The 20,973-nt window shown below is 30.6% G+C and overlaps 1 protein-coding gene across 1 annotated transcript; it reads right to left on the reverse strand.

Annotated features, from left to right (window-relative positions):
• Positions 1-12,163: 12,163 nt before the first annotated feature.
• Positions 12,164-15,030, reverse strand: LOC109021098 (protein TIFY 9-like). The gene is made up of 6 exons (XM_019003648.2): positions 14,643-15,030; positions 14,363-14,528; positions 14,174-14,264; positions 13,963-14,062; positions 13,820-13,877; positions 12,164-12,569 (listed from the first exon to the last, which is right to left on the reverse strand). The coding sequence occupies exons 1-6, from the start codon at positions 14,767-14,769 to the stop codon at positions 12,533-12,535; spliced, it is 579 nt and encodes a 192-aa protein (XP_018859193.1). The 5' UTR covers positions 14,770-15,030; the 3' UTR covers positions 12,164-12,532.
• Positions 15,031-20,973: the final 5,943 nt, after the last annotated feature.

Genomic DNA, 20,973 nt, shown 5'->3' on the forward strand with positions numbered 1-20,973 from the left:
CTTGCATCCATCTTGCTCGTATTTGGCACTGGCAGCCTCTCCATTGTTTCCAATTGTACCGGCAGACGTTGAGTAGCTCTGTTGTGCTTTGGTGGCAAAAGTAAAATAAGTAAAGCTGATTAATCTAATTTGCAATTTGTATATACATAAAAGTTTTGTTTTATATATATAGAGTAAAGTTTTGTGGCAATAAAAGAGTCACGTGAATGACTTGTTTTTAGAACATCCTTGGTCATTTTTTGTCTTCTTCTTCAAGACTTCAATCACCATAGTTTTCACAATTCACATGGCCCATGGGCCACCTAATCGTGGACTATTTTTCAAACTTTGTTTCTTTCTCTTTTAGTTCTTCTAGTGTATAATTTATTTCTTAATTTTAGATACTAATATTAAGATATTTTATTTTATTATGCAGATTAAGAATTTTATATAGACGTGAATCTCATTTGTTATATAAAAGTGAATCTCATTTGCTAAATTAGGTTCCATTGTTTTATGTTAATATTTATTTTATTTTAGAATATTCATTAGCATAGTAAGATTTTATATAGTGGATATTGTTCTTTTCTACTAGAAAATATGTCTAATAGAAAATATGTATTTGGATATGACAAACTTTAAAAAGAGAGAGAGAGAGAGAGAGAGAGAGGAGAATAGAAAAATTGATTGAATCCCAAAAAGGCTTGATTATATAAGAGTACTAGTAGTGGGTTCAACAAACTTTGGCCAAAATTTGACTAAGAAATTTAATTTTACAAATTTAGCTAACCACTTTTCAACAACATCAAATAACAGGTTCAACAAATCTTTCACTATTATATTAAAATATTAATTTTAAACTTTTCATTTATTTTAATTCTAATTTTAATTTAAATATTTATTCGTTATTAAAAAACTACATATTAATATTCATATATTATCCTAATTCATATCATTATATTTTTTATTTCACTTTTTAGTTGAAAGTTTGGATAGTGGCGTATTGGTGGGAAGGTTGGGGCCCAAGGTTGACATGTATTATTTCACGGGAGCCAAGTGAGGCGAGAAGCAGACGACAATATTTTATTTCATTTTTTCTTTCATGCACGGGAGAGAAGTAACAGCAGGAAGATAATTTTTTAGTCCAAAAATAATATTTGGCAAGGCCGTTGGGCTCAACAAATTCGGCCAATGATATAATATGTGGCTAAAATTAAAGTTCATTTGTCGAGTCCATTATTGCACTTTATTTTGTACCTTAGCTACTCATTAGCCAAAATTTAACTTTGTTGAGCCCCTTACTAGTGCTCTAAAAAGAATTGATTCTTTCCCAAATCCATACATCACTTACAAAATTTTATTGACAATACAGATTACTGTTGCTTTTGCGTAAAGAAGTTTTTCAAAATTAAAATTGATAAAATCTTATCAAGATCAACAATATCACAGGAAAGATTAAATGGGCTAGCCATATTATCAATTGAGAAGCAAATATTAGAAGAACTTGAATATAAAAATTTAATTAGTAATTTTGCATATAAAAAAGTAAGAAGAATAATTTTTAAATAAAAATATATTTAGGTATAACCTAGTTAATTTGATACAAGAAAAAGACCCTGTGTTAACTTATCGCCTTAGGCCTCAAAGTCTATTGAGCTGACCCTGCTCTCTTGGAATGCTTCTTGAGCAGAAGAATTATCTTCTTTTTCATCTTGTCCCTCCGCCCACCTCAGGAATAATGTTATATATATTTTTTGTGAAAAATTTTTGTACTACTCGCCATTCATTCCCTAACTTAGGATCGTCTAAGTAGAATACTTGAGATAATTAGGAAGCCAAAATAAAATTATCATCTTCATACTATTTTTTTGATGTATTAATACTAAGAAAATATTCATCATGACGTTTTTCCCTTTGAGGATTGTTTAAATTCCATCAATCACACTTAAATAATAGATACACCACAAGCTCCCCCAAATATCTCATTCCAATTATATAGACAATAACCCCATAGAAATCAACGTTGTCTCCGTCATGACTTCTTTCGACTAAGACACAACTATTCTGCATGTACTTCCTCGAGAAATACATGCAGAATATCGAGTAACGCATCTCGAAGGGCCACATGCCAGTGCATACAGTTCGTCTGGTATATCGTTTGGATTACTCACATGCATTTGTACAACCTACATATTAAATAGTGTATAAACATCTAAAACAAAACAATCCAATGCATTTTTTAATTTAGTACAAACTCTCATAGACATTTGTAATGTCATTACCTGTTATTCAAACCATTTCGGGAACTCCTCTTCATATTTTTGGTCTATTTCATTTACTCACAATTTTTTGAGCACATTAATATGATTACTGAAATTAAACATTACCAAAAAAATTATATTTGTATAATTTTATAAAGTAACTTACAATATTAATTAACAGATAATGTGAACTTACTTCAAGTGGATCTCTATCTTGGGACAATTGTTTAGCACCTACCACTGAACTTTCTAGAACTCTCTTCCACACAAATCATAACCACACACTTCACCAAGTGGATGTACTTGTTGGGAAAACACAAAACCCATTTCATTGTCTTGCTTGGTCAATATCAAAGTTTCTTTCCAACCGATCAAATCTCGTGTCAATGCCTTGGAAGTATTTGGAACAAAATGTATGCTAATCATCATCAATATATATTTCTAAAACTGATCATTTTGGGCTGACCTTGTTACCCATTGTGCAGTTTAACTTCCTAATGAACCGTTCAATGGGATACATCCATCTATACTGGATTGGTCTTACGAGTCGAGACTCACGTGACAAATGAACGGCTAAGTGAACCATGACGTCGAAGAATGACGGTGGGTAAATATTATTCAGCTTATACAATATTATAGCAATTTCTTGTTTCATATGATCCAAAACTTCTACATTCAACGTTCTAGCACATAAGTTTTTTAAAAATGCACTCAACTCAGTCAAAGCCACCCGCACATCTCTCGTCAAGTACACACGGATACCAACAAGCAAGATACGTTGTAAAAACACATGACAATCATGATTTTTTAGTCCAGTAATTTTCCAGTCATTTGTTCGCACACTCCTGGTTAGATTTGAGGCATACTCGTCCGATAATTTAATCTTTAACAGCCACTCACACAATGTAGTACTTTCGTTTCCTGACAACATATACCACCCAATTGGCATGTAGATAAAAGAACCACTTTGTTTTAAGTGCATTGCAGGTCTTATTCCCAATCGCTTCAGATCTTTTCGTGAGTTTATATTATCTTTCATTTTGCCTTCAATTGACATCAATGTTCCCAACACAAGCTCACATATATTTTTCTCAATATGCATAACATTGAGATTATGCCGCAATTTTGACATCGATAGTAGGGGAGTTCAAAAAATATTCTCTTCTTGGTCCAATTCAAGTCATTCACATTTCGTTTCTTCTTTCATTATTTTTTACCAAAATCATTAGTTTCAACATCTACAAATTGTGCAAGTACATATTCGCCAGACAAATATGATGGAGGGTGCCCCATTCAACTGTGCCATCAAATATCCTAGCATTTCCAAGTCATCTATAGTCACAGGTAAAAATCAACGATGAACCATGAAGCATAGTTTCATCTCATGCGTATGCCATTCAGATTGGGTATGTTTGTTACAAATCGGACATGCCATTTTCCCTTAGTACTCCAACCTGACAAGTTTTCATAAGCAAAAAAAATTATTTATTGTCCATAACACGATAACATGAATCAAATGTTAAGACCTCATTCTTCCACAAATCTTTCAATTCTACAATCAGTGGTTGTAAGTGTATATCTATTTCATTTCCCGTTGATCTCGGACCTGAAATGAGCAAACTTATCATGAAATATGGATCTTTTATATACTTCCACAGTGGTAGATTATACGACATAAGTATAACTAGCCAAGTACTATGACTAGTACTCATGTTCCCAAACGGATTAAATCCATATGTTGCTAACCTAAGTCACACATTACGAAGTTCTTCAGCAAACCATGGATGTTCCAAATCAAATTCCTTCTAAACTTGAGAGTTTGCAGGATGTGACAAAACATTATCGTTATTAACTCTAGATGATGAGTGTCATATCATGTTCACAACTATTGAACGTGACATAAATAACCATTGTAATTTAGGTATCAATAGAAAGTGGTGTACAACGTTTCGCGACACATCTGAGTGTCATATCATGTTCATGGCAAATGGGACACTCGTCAACTGTTCATTCTCTCGCACACAGTCATTCCTACATGCATGTATTACGTTGTAGTCAAACCCGAGTCATCTTTCAACTATTTTGTTTCATAGAAGTTTCGGGGTAAAATATTGTTTAATGGAAGTGCCTCTTTAAACAGCTCAAGTAACATATTGAGAACTTTAATAGATATTCGGCACATGGATTTTATATGAAGTAGTCTAATTATAAATAACAACTTGTTGTACCTTTTACACATTGGATATAACTCACGCTGTAAATCATTTCATAAGCGTTTAATAGTGTTACGGCCCGAATCATTTGAATTTGATGCGTCCGTATCACTTTCATCTATAAATATTCCCGCATCAATATCACCTAACATTTACTCCATATTCTCTTCGTATTCATTACTAACAACCTTTGGATGTACATATTCAATAATGTCTTCTTTTTCGTGTCGAGACTCGAATGATGCTAGATATGATTATCTGTATAAAACTCAATCAGTATAATCTTGGTCAATACTTTTGGAAAACAAATGCTCTCTCACCAAGTCTATCTTATGAGAATCTAAATTATTGCATTCTCGGCATGGGCATCTAATACGATCATCACTATCAACTGCACATGATGTGAACTTCAAAAATTTCTTAACACATTCACCATATATATTATAATCATCACCGAACCGATTTCTAACTCGCATTCAACTCTTATATATGTCTAATACCCTATTACAACAATCACGTGCATTAACAAGCAAGTATTTATCTAACATATTGTGCATTCTTCCTTTGACTGGGTAGTTGGTCATATCTCATTCAGGATTGTAAGATTATAATCGTTAACCTATCAACTATTATCTGTCACATCCAACGAAATTTCGGCAGCATCTCCTCATAGTTCTTCCAATATGTTCATTTGGTCGTGTGCACCGACAAGTAATACGTAGATGCACCATAACTAAAACTGCTTATCTAGAAAACAATATTGGAACATTTTACCAAAATCATGATGTTGGACGCAACAGATACAGTTTGATAGTTTGTGATAATGATATTACAATCCCAAACTATCCACTCTGGACAATTCAAGAGTTATCAATCAACCGTTCAACAAGTTTGATAACTCTCGAATGGGTCTAAGGGTTATTTCAATGCAACATACAAGATATGATAATATCACACAACAACAATGCAACATACAAGAATTCAATCATACAATATAACAAAATATACTTTAAGTATTATTTATTTTTATTATTATTTTATACTATTAATTTTTTTTTTAAGTATAGTATTTTTCAAGTATGAATAATTCTTATGTTTGGGTATGTTTTAAGTATTATTTTTAATTTAAGTATTAATAATTCTTATGTTTATTATTTTTTAAGTATTAATTATAATTTAAGTATTACTTATTTTCTATTATACATTATAGTTTTTTAATTAATTATTTTTTAAGTATTATTTTTAATTTAAGTATTTCTAATTCTTATATTTATTAGTTTTGAAGTATTAATTATAATTTAATTATTACTTATTTTTTAATTATACATTATATTTTTTAATTATTTATTTTTTAAATATTATTTTTAATTCAAGTATTACAACTCAAGAGTACAACTATTTATACACGTAGAAGTCTGTTCGAACAGGAAAATTTGTTCAATCGGAAACACATAGTGTTCGAACGGTTACAATCCAGATTCCAGACTCGAAACAGAGACAACACACAAATTCAGAAAATAATTCACAACATCACAAATCAATTCACAAGAGAGATAAACACACAAACGAAAAATTATATATACAAAACATGATGAACATACCTTCAAATAATTTCGAATTGCAATTCCAAACACTCCAATAAACACCTACACAATATATAAAAACTATAAAATTAATAACTTGTTTGAAAATTAGTTAATGTACAAGGTAGATTAAAAACAACCATACATTTAATCAATACAAGTGTACAACCCTCTATATAATGTGCATAGAATGAATGATTCTTTGAAAAAAATTGAAGGTTTTAGAGAGAAAACAGAGATTGTGTGAAGTAGAAAAGAGGAAATGAGGGACTGACGGTGGCTGAAAGTGTTTAAACTTTTTATTTAGCAGTCGAATGACAATATTTGGTACGTGAATGACAAATTTTCTTGCTTCACAATTTTTCATGAAAGCGTTTGAACGGCACTAAAGTACCATTCAAATGGTAGTCCACTGCTCATTGATTGGTGGGATACATTCCTGCCACTATTTTAGGAGGCGCAAAAAATCTTAGAAACCGTTCGAATGTTTTTCTTCAAATGTTCAATTGCTAATATAGCCTTCGAACGATAAGTACATACCGTTCGAACATTTATTACTAAATGTTCAATTATATTTATTTTTTACACTATACATATTAAGTAATATTATACTATAATATAATATAGACATATATATTATACTATAATTTAGTAATATATAATATCATATATATTATAGTATAGTAAAATATAAAGGAAGAAATAATATTACATATATTAGTAATTTATACTCTCATATATATAGTAATATATACTATAATATATTTTAATTATATTCACTATATATATTTTAATTTATAGATACTAATTATAATATACTATTATATATACATATAGATATTTACTAAATTTGAAACAAATATCATTCGAACGGTAAATAATACGGTTTGAATGATGAGTCAAAACCGTTCGAACGTATAATCTATCGTTCGAACGGTTTTCTACACATAAGTTATCGGGGATGGAGGCTTTTGAACGCCGTTGTCCCAAATCATTTTAAAACCAAGAATATATGTTTGAACATCCTTCTTGCGCTGCTGTAATCACCACCCACATCGAAGCCTCTTCCTCCCAAATATCGGTACGTTCCTCAAAAGTTATTTTACCATTTATTTTTATCGTTTTATTGTTTAATTTGTTTTCTCTAGAAAATTTATATTTCTTCATCAATAGGCACAGTAAAACACCACAAATCTACAGTAGGATGTTTAGAAATGAAGTACAATATGTGATTTGTTGAAGAAACCCATGAAATCAATGGATTCTATAGGTTTTCATGGCCGTTGAGTTGACTCAGCCATGATTGAGTTTGATTCAGTTTCCTTTCAAACGCGATTGGTTTGCGTTTGAACGTATAATCCAAACACGATGGTCTGTTTGAATACTATTTATCCGTTCGAACAGTCTGAACCAAATACGATAGTGTTTGTTTGAATACTATTGTGTCTGTTCGAACATAGTATCCGTTCGAAGATGTTCGAACGATCTGAACCAATTAATTTATGTTAACTTATTCATTTATTTTTATCACATTTTCTTTCTATCAATTAATTTATTAAATTTCTATTACTATATAATTTTGTGAATATTTATTTATTACATTTTATCACTAATGTTGCATATATATTTTATTTTTTAAAATTTCAGGTTGATAATAATATCTTATAGAGGACGTAAGTGTGGCAAATCAGGCGAACCCTCCATCCAAACAATTTGAGAGATGATTGTTTTACTAGAGCGGCAGGTGAAACTGTTTGATTTCGTGACTCTTATCTCGAAGGGTCATTCCCTATAATCAGTTTTTCAGCAATCGTGGTTAGGCACCACTCCTAGATCAAAGAGAAGAAGCATGGGAGATCGTGTCATGTATTGCATTGTCGCTAAGTTCTATAAATAGCTCGGTGGTGCCAGCTCTGATGACGAAGGGGAATACGGAATCTCTATCCGAGGAGCTCTAGTTATATTTTCAGCGGATGAACTCACTAAATATTTCAATATTCCTAGATTATGCGATGTCTATCCGAACGTATTGCCTAGAGAGTCTAATCCTTTGGGTGATGCGGAGATGGCTCAGGATGAGGGATCAATTTACACAGATGAGCTCGATACCACCGCTGATCATGAGGTGAGGGACTTGATTGTTGGTCTAGATGCTTCTCTGTATGATGGGACGAAGAGCATCAAACATGCAAATCTATCTTCTTTCTTCAAGATTATGAATATGATAATCACCAACAATATTGACCATCTGCAGCACAAGACCGAGGTTGGCATGGATCAAACGAAATTTATAATACGGGTCGCTCGTGTCCTATTGACCTCGTGGGGTATACATTCGACAGGATTTGATCAGAGGCTCGGTACATTATGATAGATATACTGTCATTCAGGATCCTGATCACCCGATTTTTGCTATATTCTGGAGTCGTGTCAAATATTGCCGAGCGTGCACGAGAGCCGATGAGATTAATCAATAACATCACTATAGAGACACACATTTCTCTTCATAAAAGGCCTGATATGATTAGTGATGTAACTCCTTATAAAGCCCAGGATGAGTTTGTTCCTAAGTCTTGTGAGACTTATCAATACGCCCCCTCACTTTTGAGCCTGTGTTTCCGGTACCATCATCGTGGGTAGGTTGCAGGAGCCCATTATCAGTCAATGGTTAACCTGGCTCTGATACTGTTTAAAGACACTCATTTCTCCCCATAAAATGCCTGATATGAGAAATGATATAACTCCTTATAAAGCCTAGGATGAGTTTATTTATAAGTCATGTGAGACTTCTCAATAACCACCCTGTCACGAAGCACAGGACATTTGAGACTTCGTTTTCGTAGATTTGTTTCTGACCTGGTTGATATTCAGAGAGATGCACATCCGGGGCATCCACCTTGGCTGAGGCATCACGCACATCTATTCGCAAGGAGATAATTGACATACTGCGTGTAGAGATCGGCGAACACACATCAGTGGTGATCAATGCAGTGCGTATGGAGGTTCATACTGCCATGTCCGAGTTGTTTACAGAGATTAGTGCTAGAATCTCTGAGTTACGTACAGAAATTAATACTAGCATATCTGAATTACGTATATACATTCATGTCATTACTGCGATCAGGTCACGCTCAGTACTCGACTGACACAAGTAGAGACATGCTTAGGTGCAATCGAGGATGTCTGTAGAGAGCTAGGATCATAGTAGTTTCAATTTTTTATTTATTTATTTTTTTTGTTTTTGGTATGGACAATATCTAATGTTTTTTAAATTTGATTTAATTGTGAATTAAATCTTTTTTATCTTCTCTAGATTAATTATTGATTTATATTATGTGGTGTATAGATGTTAAGTAGAACAACTTAATTAGTTTAACAAGAATAAAATAAAATTAAAATTAAAATTAATAATAATCAATAAAATTAAAATATGTAAAGTAACATTCCTCTAACGATCGTTCGAACACTTTATTTTACATTCAAACATTTATTAACTTACCATTCGAACGGTATAGTAAAATGTTCGAACGGTAAGTCAATGTCCCGCCAAAATATATGGACTTAACCCGCTAATTTATCGTTCGATCATAAATAATATATGTTCAAATATTGTTTAACCTTAGAGTTCAAACGTTTTTGTATGTTGTTCGAACGTTAAGTCAATGTCCCACTAAATATTTTTAGTAAACGTGCCAAGTTATCGTTCAACGAAATATAATTTCCATTCGAATGTTCATTTTATTCTATTCGAACGCTTTTTATGGACATTCAAACGGTTATCTTATTAGGGACAAAATTTTTTGTCCCAAAATATTCCATTCGAACGTGTTTAAACGGTAAACAACTTCTGTCATTTTTTTAAAACAATTTTCATTTCATTTCAAACAAAAATCGTTCCAATAGTTTTTTTTTGTTGTAATGCAGTAAACCCACTACATGTAGCATAACTATTTATCATCTAATTTGTTTTTTTATTATTTCTCTTTACATTCACATTTTCCTTTAGGGCATATTTGAGTAATGAAATCATTGAAATAAAATAAGAATTTTGTAATTAGTAGTGAAATGGTTTGAGTTAAGATATTTTATTGGATTTTAGGAAATGAAAAAGAAAAAATTGAATAAAAATATTATAAAGTTAAAATATTGTTAAAATATTATTTTTATTTTGAAATTTGAAAATGTTGTATGTTTTTCTTTTTAAGTTTTAAAAAATTGTAATAATTAAATAAAAAATTTAAATATTTAAAATTGAAAAGTGCTTGTATTTGAGTGATGTTTAAAATAAAATTATGAGATGAAATGAGATCTCACTTTCCAAACAAGATCAGTCTCCCTATTTTATCTTCATCATACCCTAGTTTCTCATCATATATCCAAGAATCTATTAAGAATATTCTTAGAATATAATCATATTGTTTTCATCTTTTGATTTTATTTGTAGTTTTTGTTTGGTTTATATATGTTATTTTGAGTGTATAGAAAGAAATTATATCATATTGAATATGGAGAAATATTATAAATATCAAAAGATATGAGAATATTATAAATTCATTGATAGTTAAAATATATTTAAAAAATAATATTTAAATGATATAGAGAAAATATAGATAAATTGATGTAAGGTAAATTAAAAAAGTGTGTATATAAAATAGAAAAAATAAATTTTGATTGTGTATTTTAAACAATGGGAGTGTTGTGAGTGATCCATTTTTTTGGCAGATGTTCTTCTCTCTTTTCTTGTATTTGTTTTTTTTCATAAATGAAAATTGAAAGGACACAAAGACGAATTATTTGAAAATAGATCTCATTTTAAAATTTTTATATCATTTTATATCATCTCCTTTCCAAAAATAATTAAAATATAAAATTTTTAAACTAATCATTACAATTTTTTTAAACTTTCAAATAAAAATTAAAAAACAATTCAACTTTTTCAAATTCTCAAATAAAAATAATTTTAGAAAATTATATTCTAATAATATTTTAATTATAATATTTGTTATTCAATTTTTTTCTCTTATTTTTTAAAATCTAAAAAATATTCAATTTAAACTATCTTATTATTATTTACAAATTATATTATTATTATTTATAAAATTTCTCATCTCTATTTTACTCTACGTAACGAGCACTAAACTAAACATGAGCCACTCACGGTATCATTGAACAATGTGATAAACATGTATAAGTTATTAAATAAAATAGTGAGGAGAAATGCTTTAAGTTTGTGTCCGTAATTGTTGCATTTTAATTTCTGAATTGAAGTCTACTCTACGATCTAGTGATCTACTTTTGCTTTTTGTAGGCCATATCTACGACCTACTTATTCGACATTAAAAAAAAAAAAAAATAACCATCACGCCATCCTTACGCTAATACAAAGATTATTAATGCTTTTCACGTGATAGAATTACATTTCACGTGAGTCATCAACCGCGTGAATAATTTCTGAGAATATCCTTTAGCCCGAGTTTAGATTAGAAACTTATCTATTATAATTTTTTAAAATTTTTATATAAAATATATTAAAATAATTTAATTTTTTAAAAATTTTAAATAATAATAATATTAAAAAATAATATTTTAATAATATTTAATTCAACTCATCTCAACTATTTATGAATCCAAAAAATATTTTTACATCAAAAAATCATATCTCAATTTTTATAACAAATTAAATAAAAAAAACAATCTCACTACTTTACAACACTTCATAAAGACATATTTAATTAATTTTCTCCACCCAATTATGTTCTTAATAAATAAAACAATTAAATTAACAAAAATAATTATTATCAAGCAAGGAATAAATAGTCACGATTGGGAGGAGAAAATGCTCCACCTAACCAACAACATGTGCGTACCGAAAAAGACATTGAATTCGATATCCGTCGCAAGCGTGTTGTACCTAAACCAAGGAGACTTTTTCGTCCCAATACCGAATTGCTATCCGTATGCCGTATGCGTGTGCCTAAAGCAAGAAAAGATATTTATATTCTTTACAATTATATATAGAATTACTATAACCTAAAGCAACACTTTCGCTCTCAATCCCTTTTGGGCATTTTCCTAATAAAATACAGGAAGGTTCGACTTTTGAAGAAAGGGTTGGAATACGCGTGGCACCGACAATAACATTACATTTAAAAGAAACAAAAGAATTGAATGAGTCCAAATAGGGAGGAAAGTGTACAGGAAACAGACGGGGGAATAATACTAATTGCCAAAGTCATATTACAGCCATTACTAAAACGTGATACCGACTGACTATTCTATACTTTGCACCTCTTTCTTCCAAGAGAAAAAAAAAAAAAGGATACATAGAACAAGTTGCAATCCTTGAAAAGATGATAAATAAAGGTATTTCATATTTGTACAACTATTTCAATTTTCTTTTGCGTCCTTGTTATCTTTTAACGTCAATATAGGGGGGTCTGAAATTAATAGGCTGCTCCTCTCCTTGGACTTGTTCCAGCGCCAAGACGCGTAGAATTTAGGTGTAACACGCATACGGCGAGGCGCAAGTCAACCTGCACATGACAAATAAAAAGCAACTCCACGTGTCAGCCATATGCACAAAGTTTATATAATATTTTAGAATGATACTGTACACAATTTTAGTTAGAGCGGTGCTACTCAGTCTTTTTTTATTTTTTTATTCATATTTTTTTAATGTATTCAAATATTTTAAAAAAATAAAAAAATATATCAATATACATAAAATCACTTCTTTAATTACTAAATAAAAAACAATCTATTATTAGAAAAGAAAATTTTTCATATAAGCATCATATTTCTTCATTTTTCTCAAAAAAAAAAAAAAAGGCCTATACAATCTATTATCTATACCTACAAATATAATTCAAACAGTACAAGGCATGCATGTTAAATGTTGCATTTATTTATCCAAAAAGTCCAACCATCACTAGCCCTCTCAAGTCGGCAAAGTTGCCCAAATCTCAAGACTCCAAGAGAGTCATCACCCGCGTCCACCCTTCACGGTATGCACGGCATTAATCGTTACAACTATTTTACAATTTAATATAATATACATAAATTATGTTAATTTATAAATTTATTTTTATAAAAACTTTTATGATTAAAGCATTTATCATTCAATTATTTGGATTATTAAAAAGTTTATTTAGTTTTCCAAAACATCAAGGAAACTGTTTACTAAGATAATCCCTAACTAAATCAATAAGCTCCATTAGAAATGAATATGTTTGAATCTTTGTTTATCCACATCCCATCGTCACTTCAAAAACTGCCATTTCCCTTGAATTTCAATACATCTTCTTCGCTGTGTGCAAAATTCTTCTAATATTTTAGCAGTAACATATATGATATATGCAATCCTCTACCCTTGCTAACGTGGTGACATCGCATTTTCCAACATAAATTGGATAAAAGAATCGTGTTCTTCGGTCGTCAAAAAGACAAGATCTTTTCTTAAAAATTGTTTAACGTGAGCCGTTCATATATGCCGACACCATCCTTGAGAATCGTGTACTTGATAATCTATCTACATACACTAAAACTTCTGAATCTAGGATCCGTTTCATGCTAAGTTGTCTTACCGATCAGACCTAAAATATAATAAAACAGATTTCAATTTTATGTCTAAGTATTAAGAAATTTAAATTTAGTTCATTCGTTAAAAAAGGTTATTTTACCACAACCCAGATCCCAGGAAAAGAGTGAAAAAATTCACGAGTGATATCCACAAATACTCCAGACATGTGCATAATGATATATCAAACAGAAAATTTGGATTTACCTCTCTTTGCGCTTCTCTAAGAATCTCTGCAACGACTTTCTTCGTGCAATTGGCAGATCTGCAATATTTTTTACGAATAATTAGTTTCATTTTTACACCAAAAGTTATCCATAATCCCAAAACAGAACCTCTTGTCATCTCACCTCCATCAAGTGTCTCGAGTAGCTGTTTTTGGTCGCTTGAAGGAACCGCGACTTTCGGGTCCGATCTTCCTTCCACAGCAAGCTTCAAAATGTTCTCTGCCTAAATATATGGGTACATTTGACCCAAATTTTACAAAATCAGAACTAACGCCAAAATAGAAGATCAAAAGTTAAATATAAGACTGAAAATAGAACATTTAATTAAACAAACCTTGTCTCGAGGGACATCGAAAACTGAGACGGTTCCATTGTAAAAAATAGTTAAAGGAGCTGTATCTGGAAGGCTCTCTGGAGTCCTAGGCCTGCAATTCATTCAACGGCGATTCTTTTCTTCATGTAAATGATTCCAAGAATAATGGAGGGAACAATGTGAAAAAATAGGTGGATAAATCTCAAGTACCTGAGGGTATGAGGAGCATAGACAGGTAAAGCGGGACTCGACGGCACCGAAACCGAGTTCTTGGTAGGAATAGGAGTGCCGGTTTCAGAGCCCTGGTTCGCGGAACCGGAGGCAATCACGGATTTCAGAACCTCCGGGTTGATCTTTGAAATGGCGCTTTGCATTCCTGAAAATAAATAAATAAATAAACGCACCCTTCAGCACCCATACACATAACACAATATCACAATATCACAAGCAAAGAAAAAGAAAGAAAGAAGTGATTGTGAACGAAACTGACCTCGAAAGCTTCTCTGGCGATCAAGAAACTTCTGGAACTGAGATTTGGAGGAAGAGGAGGAGGAGGAGGAGTGTGGACTCTCCTTCTCCATGCCAAAGAAATCGAGCACAACGGTGGCCCTCGACATGTTGTGGGTCTCTTTCTGGACGAGTTAGCTTCAGATTGTAGAGAGGAATGTTGGAGCCGACGAGGATAAAAGAAGGAAAGGACGAGCTGTTACTATAAAGGGTTCACGACTCACGAGATTGTTGTAAATAACCACGTCTTCCGCGAGGGGTCTTCAATAAAAGGAACAAATGCGGTGCAGCATCGAGTGGGATAAGGAGTTGGTAGGCGGGTCCTTTTCAGTATTTTCAGCTTTGGGCTGCATTTGTGACCGACTTGACTCGTGCAATGTTATTTGAATCCACTGCGTATGCTGTTTCCCGGTCACGCCCTTCTAGATTGCTTGTTTTTTAGTTCCAACCTGTTGTCCCTAACTTCTTTCGCACTTTTGAATGGTCTCTCTTTCTTCTTTTTCTTTTTCTCTCTCTTCTCTCTTTTTTCGCTTTTTTTTTTTTGAGTGCTTGGGATGTATAAACAATATGAATCACGTTTTGAATTTGCATCCTTGATCATTCATTTGTTGTCGTTTGAGTGCAAATTTTCATTTAAAAACTTCTCTTTTACTTTGGTTTTATCGAAAAGTGTTGTTGGCTTTTTAGCTTAGAGTAAAAAACAAGAAATTGGCGCCAAGCAAATGTTGCCTTCTGATAAGTGCATATTTGGTATTACGGTAAGAAATATAGTTTTAACTTAAAATTTATAGTTATAGAGCTTAAAGTAATACACACCACGATTAAGAAGTTTGGAAACCATATATAAAAAACATTTTCAAATATATATATTCTCAAATGTAGAAATCTGCAAGGGTATGCAAAAAATCAGTTTGAAACATTCATACAATTGTCACATTTTCCATGTATTTGTAATAGGTGGTATACATTGGAATCCCATCAAAATATATTTTGTCATAACCGCTCTGCTTTTTTGCAAAGCATCATTTGGGCTAATCAGTGCTTTTCAAAAAAATTAAGGAAACGTTTGGATTCGCAAGTCATCTCAGCTCATCTCACTACTATTCATTACTATTTAGCAACTTTAACTCACAAATCTCACTACTATTCACAACTCATCTCATTACTATTCACAATCCATCTCAACTCATCTCAGCTTATCTCAAGTCATTTATCATCACATTTCTCACCAAATTTAATCATCACATTTCTCACCAAATTGAGACTCATTCGTTCATTTATCCTATTTTTTAAAATATATCATTAAAATTTAATTTTTTATTTTATATATTAATTTTTATAATGTATTATCCATCAACTTATCTATTTTATCATTAAAATTTTTTAAATAATACTTTTTATTCTTTTTAAATAGTTCCTGTAAATATTATTCACTCCGGTAATGGCCTTATCTTCTGGAAAAATTCAATCATTCTTTGTAGCGGTTGCGCAAATTATGACGAGCATGCATGTCCCTTAATCGACTTTTGCTCTACCACAATTCAAACTGATCAGTAACATTTATTACCAAAAACCACCTTAATTTCTTTCTTTCTTTCTTACCATGGAGATAACTAAAATGAACAGCTCCTATATATTAATTGGCGTTATGTTCTCACCAAAGAGTTTTTAATCTGATTAAACTTGAAACGATTAATTTGTGAAATTTTATTTTTTCAGACATTGAATTGCGTCACGAAGTCGACTATAAACTTTGGCAATCTCGATCGATGTAATCCTCATCTATATATTCTCTAGCTGTCGATTGGAGCAATTTATAAGACTACGTTATACGTACGAAGAACCCTACCAACGAAACAACATAACTAGCAGACGTGCACATTGACTTATCTATAAAGCAGGTAATAAAGCAGGTAGCAATTGGGATGGATGGCATATTTTCATTTTATTTAGTGGTTCCGTAATAAGATTGAACCCGACACCCTCCTGCACATGTTATGACCAGTTTGAAAATTATAAAATTATTTATAAGTTAATTTGACCCAACATTATTTACAGCACTCGTACGTACGTGTCTTTTTTGCATGTCTTTATATATAGATCATGTTGCTAATCATATTTTATACTATATTCTCGTTTAATTCTCAATAAACTAGGTCAATGTACATAGTATTTTGTATTAGCCACTAAATTAGTTTCTTTGTTTTTTTTTAGCCAAAAAAAAAAAAAACAGTGCAAATTTTAAGAGTCGATAGAGTACATGTTACATTAACATAGTAATATATGCGTAGAATAATGTTTAGTGAATAGCATTGTCTGTTTATATTTATTATTCTATTACGATGAGATGAATAAATAAGTTAAGGTTTTAACATTTGACTGTCAACTTATAAGGAAACAATAGTTATTATATATTTGATCAACTTTAAAGTCTAGTTTGTTTTCACAATTCTTTTAAATTCATTTTATTTCATCTAATTATTATAGCTTTTTTAAATTTTTACACAAAATAAAAGAAACAATTCAATTTTTTTAAATTTCAAAACAAAAATAATATTAAAAATATATATTCTAACAATATTTTATTTAACTTTTAATTTTAATTTTAACTCATTTCATGTCATCTATAAAAATAAATTATCTGTATAGACTCAATGAGTATGACTTTTCAAACATTAGAAATGATATTTGCAGTTGTGAGTGTGTAAATGTCGTACAATCGTTTTGAAAAAAATGAATAAATATGAGACTCACATTAAAAGAAATTAATTTTTTAATAATAGATCCCACTCTTTTTCAAAACGACTGTACGGTATTTACGCATTCCACGATTGTATGTAGCATTACTCTTTTATTTTTAAATTTTTTTAAAATTATAATAATATCTTTATTAAAATGATATTTTTTTTATTTAATGAAGATTTTGTACATGTAATTTTTATTTAGAGACTGTAAATAAAATTTTTCAATAGAAAAACCAAGTTGATAAAGTCTTCATAGAAGATTCGTATACAATTAATTATACAGGAACTAATTGGTTTTTGCGATCAAGGAAAGAGGGTAATTAGGTACATTGGCAAGGCAGTGGGGTTCGCTGGGTTGTTGGGAAACTGGGGAGAAAAATAAAAGATACTTCGGAATCGGTCTGGTTCACGACGGTGTGCGCATTCCGCCACTGACCCACAAAATACAGGTTACGTGAACGAAAAGTTTAAACAAATGGAAACTCAAGAATCACGTGATTGTAAATTCTCAGACAACGTGTCGAATCTGGGAGATATCCTTCAGATACTTTATTAGCGTGGCAGGAAAACAGAAGTCGTCGTCCACCGTCAAGTCACGTGCTCGATATCCCCCCACTTAAAAGCAACACATGGCACCCGTGGTCACTTCCCAATGAATGATCTTCGAGCATTCTTGTTGATTTGGTCAAAATTAAATAACGACTTAAATTTAGATAATTGTGCCAAAACTTTTTTATATTAAATTAGATATCTCTAAAATAATTTAAATTTTAACTATAATAACTCATCAAATATACCTAACAACAATTACTTCAAATATTAAAATATTAATTTCTCTTCAAGCAAATAAATTAAAATATAATTAAAATTTAACATTTAGAATAAAATTCTTATTAACATTTAATAATACTTTTTTTAATATTAATTTAATTAAAATATAATTATTATTAACATTTAATTAGTAGAATTACAAAATATGATAAAAATAAATTAAATAAATAAATTATTAAATTAATAATATTTTATTATTATATAAAGAGTAAATATATAATCCAATGTGGGAATTGAATTTAAATAAAATAGGCAAATATAAATTCATGTCATATTAACTAAAATTTGAAAATGCATTTGACCAATCCAATGAGAATGCTCTTACCTGTGGTGATCGTTGTCTTGAATTGCTAATGTAAACATGGTGGAGATTGCAATGTAGCCCTTAGTGCATTCCCATCTAATTCCCTAAACGGAGTTTTTTCCTAAACTATAGAGTTTGTATTTGGGAAAAACTCCAAAAGCAGACTCCATCTCGTTCCCCATTTTAGGGTTAACTATTGGGGATGCTACAATGGTTCCCCATATAATTTAGGGAATCATTATGCCTCTCCAATCCTAAACTATTCGGTTTCAACCCATGCCAACGTCCCTATTTCGATTCTCCATCGCCTCAACCATCGTTTGCCTTTCCATCCGGCAATCCCTACATCGTCGTCTTCGGTAAGACCCATACACACACTCGGTGAAATTCTCTCTCTCTCTCTCTCTCTCTCTCATATATTCATTGTCGATACTATTTGCAATTCCATATTTATCATCTTACATGCTTCAGTTTATCCCTCGATGTCGTGGTTTATCTGTTGTTGGGTTAGGGTTTACTCCTTTAAGATGCTTGTAATTTGGATCTAATTTTACTCACTTGCATGCTTCATTGTTTATCCCTCCATATCATGGGTTATCTGTGATTTCTCCCTTTGATTACTCTGTGATTTATCTTAAATGTCCATTGCAATTGATTAGTAGAATGTGGTATTTGAAAAGAAGAGAATAAGATAAAAGAATTAGTAGTTAAGAATGGAAATAGAAGTCAGAGAAAAAAGTAATAAAAAAATATTATTTTAGTAGAATAGAGAAAAGATAGGGAATGAAATGTATGAGATTTTTTGAAGATGAGTAAAATTTAAGATAAAATTATAGGGAGTGTCATTTCTAGTTAAAATTTAGGAAAAAGTTTAGGGAATCGAATGAGAATGCTTTTAGAGCAATTTCAATAGATTATTCATCCTAACATTTAAAATATATCACCAAAACCCACTTTCTATTTTGAGTAATTCTACATATAACCGTAAATTATGCAACATCCGCGTAATCGCTTTGAAAATGAGTGGGGTACTCTATTAAAAAATTAAATTTTTTTTTCATGTGGGTCTCATGTTTTATTCACTTTTTCCAAAGCGATTGCACAGTAGTTACACAATTCACGATTGTAAATATCTTTTCTCTTCTATTTTACATACTTTTATAGTATACTATACATCAACTTATTTATTTTTTCTTTATAACATTTAAATATTATACTTTTTAATATATTTTATTCATTTCAAGTAAAGTAAAAAGTAGAAAGTAGATAAAGAAATGAATAAAGAGTAAAAAGTAGAGAGAAAAATGAATTAAATATTTATACAACTGTGAATAGTATTCCATAGATATAGAGATGGTACAATAACAACTAGGGGTGTAAGTTGAAACTGGAAAACCGGTCCAGACTGGACCGGACCGGTTCTTAGAATGTGAAAACCGGCCGGTTCCGGTTTTAGGATTTTTCAGACCGGACCGGACCGGTTGATAAAAAAAATATTTATATTATTGTATATATAAGTTTTATACAAAATATTATATATATATTAATATATATAAGTTTTATATATTATGTATAATTATAATTTTTTATGTGAAAGTTTTATATATAATTATATATGAAATAATTTTTTATTATAATTTATAAATTATTACATAAAATATTAATACTAAATCACTAAAAGTTTATAACTAATACTAATATTAAATATATAGTTTATAACTAATACTATTATATAACTTATAATAAAAGTATAAAACAATATTTTTTAAATTAGTTTTTTTTTTTTTTTTAATGACAAATTGTGATACTTACATTTAAAAAAAATTGGAAAACTGGACCGGAAACTGGTAAAACCGGAAGTACCGGTTTAGGAGGGTAACCGGTGCGTAATCGGTTTTGAAAAATACAAAATCGGTACATACCGGTTCGGTCTTAGATTTTGTCCAAAATCGGACCGGACCGGACCGGTTACACCCATAGTAACAACTGGATATTAATTATAAAATACATAATCTATTGAATGAGTTATATTGAGCTATTTCCTTTAAATTTTACAAAATCATGAGTTTTACATAATCCATTGAGAATGCTCTTATACATCTTATACTTTATGCATGGGTTCTCTCTATTTTTTTTTTTAAATTAATCTTCCAAAACCATTAAAGTTTCAAGACTGTATAACTATAGAGTAATGTTAGATGGAGTTTTAAAATGTGTAAATTTTATGTTTTTTTTTTTAAAAGTTTGATTATTGTTAAAAAATTATTTTTTCATATATGTATTAGATTTATCCACTTTTTTTAACAGCAATGTGCGAGACTTATATATCCTAAAATTGTAAATATCGTTTCTCATTATAATCATAAACAAAGTTTTTTTTTTTTGGGATTGGAGGATATCTCTAATGTCTATAAACAACTAAAATCCCAATATAA

This window comes from Juglans regia, chromosome 13 (assembly GCF_001411555.2).
Source record: "Juglans regia cultivar Chandler chromosome 13, Walnut 2.0, whole genome shotgun sequence".
Classification (NCBI taxonomy): Eukaryota; Viridiplantae; Streptophyta; class Magnoliopsida; order Fagales; family Juglandaceae; genus Juglans; species Juglans regia.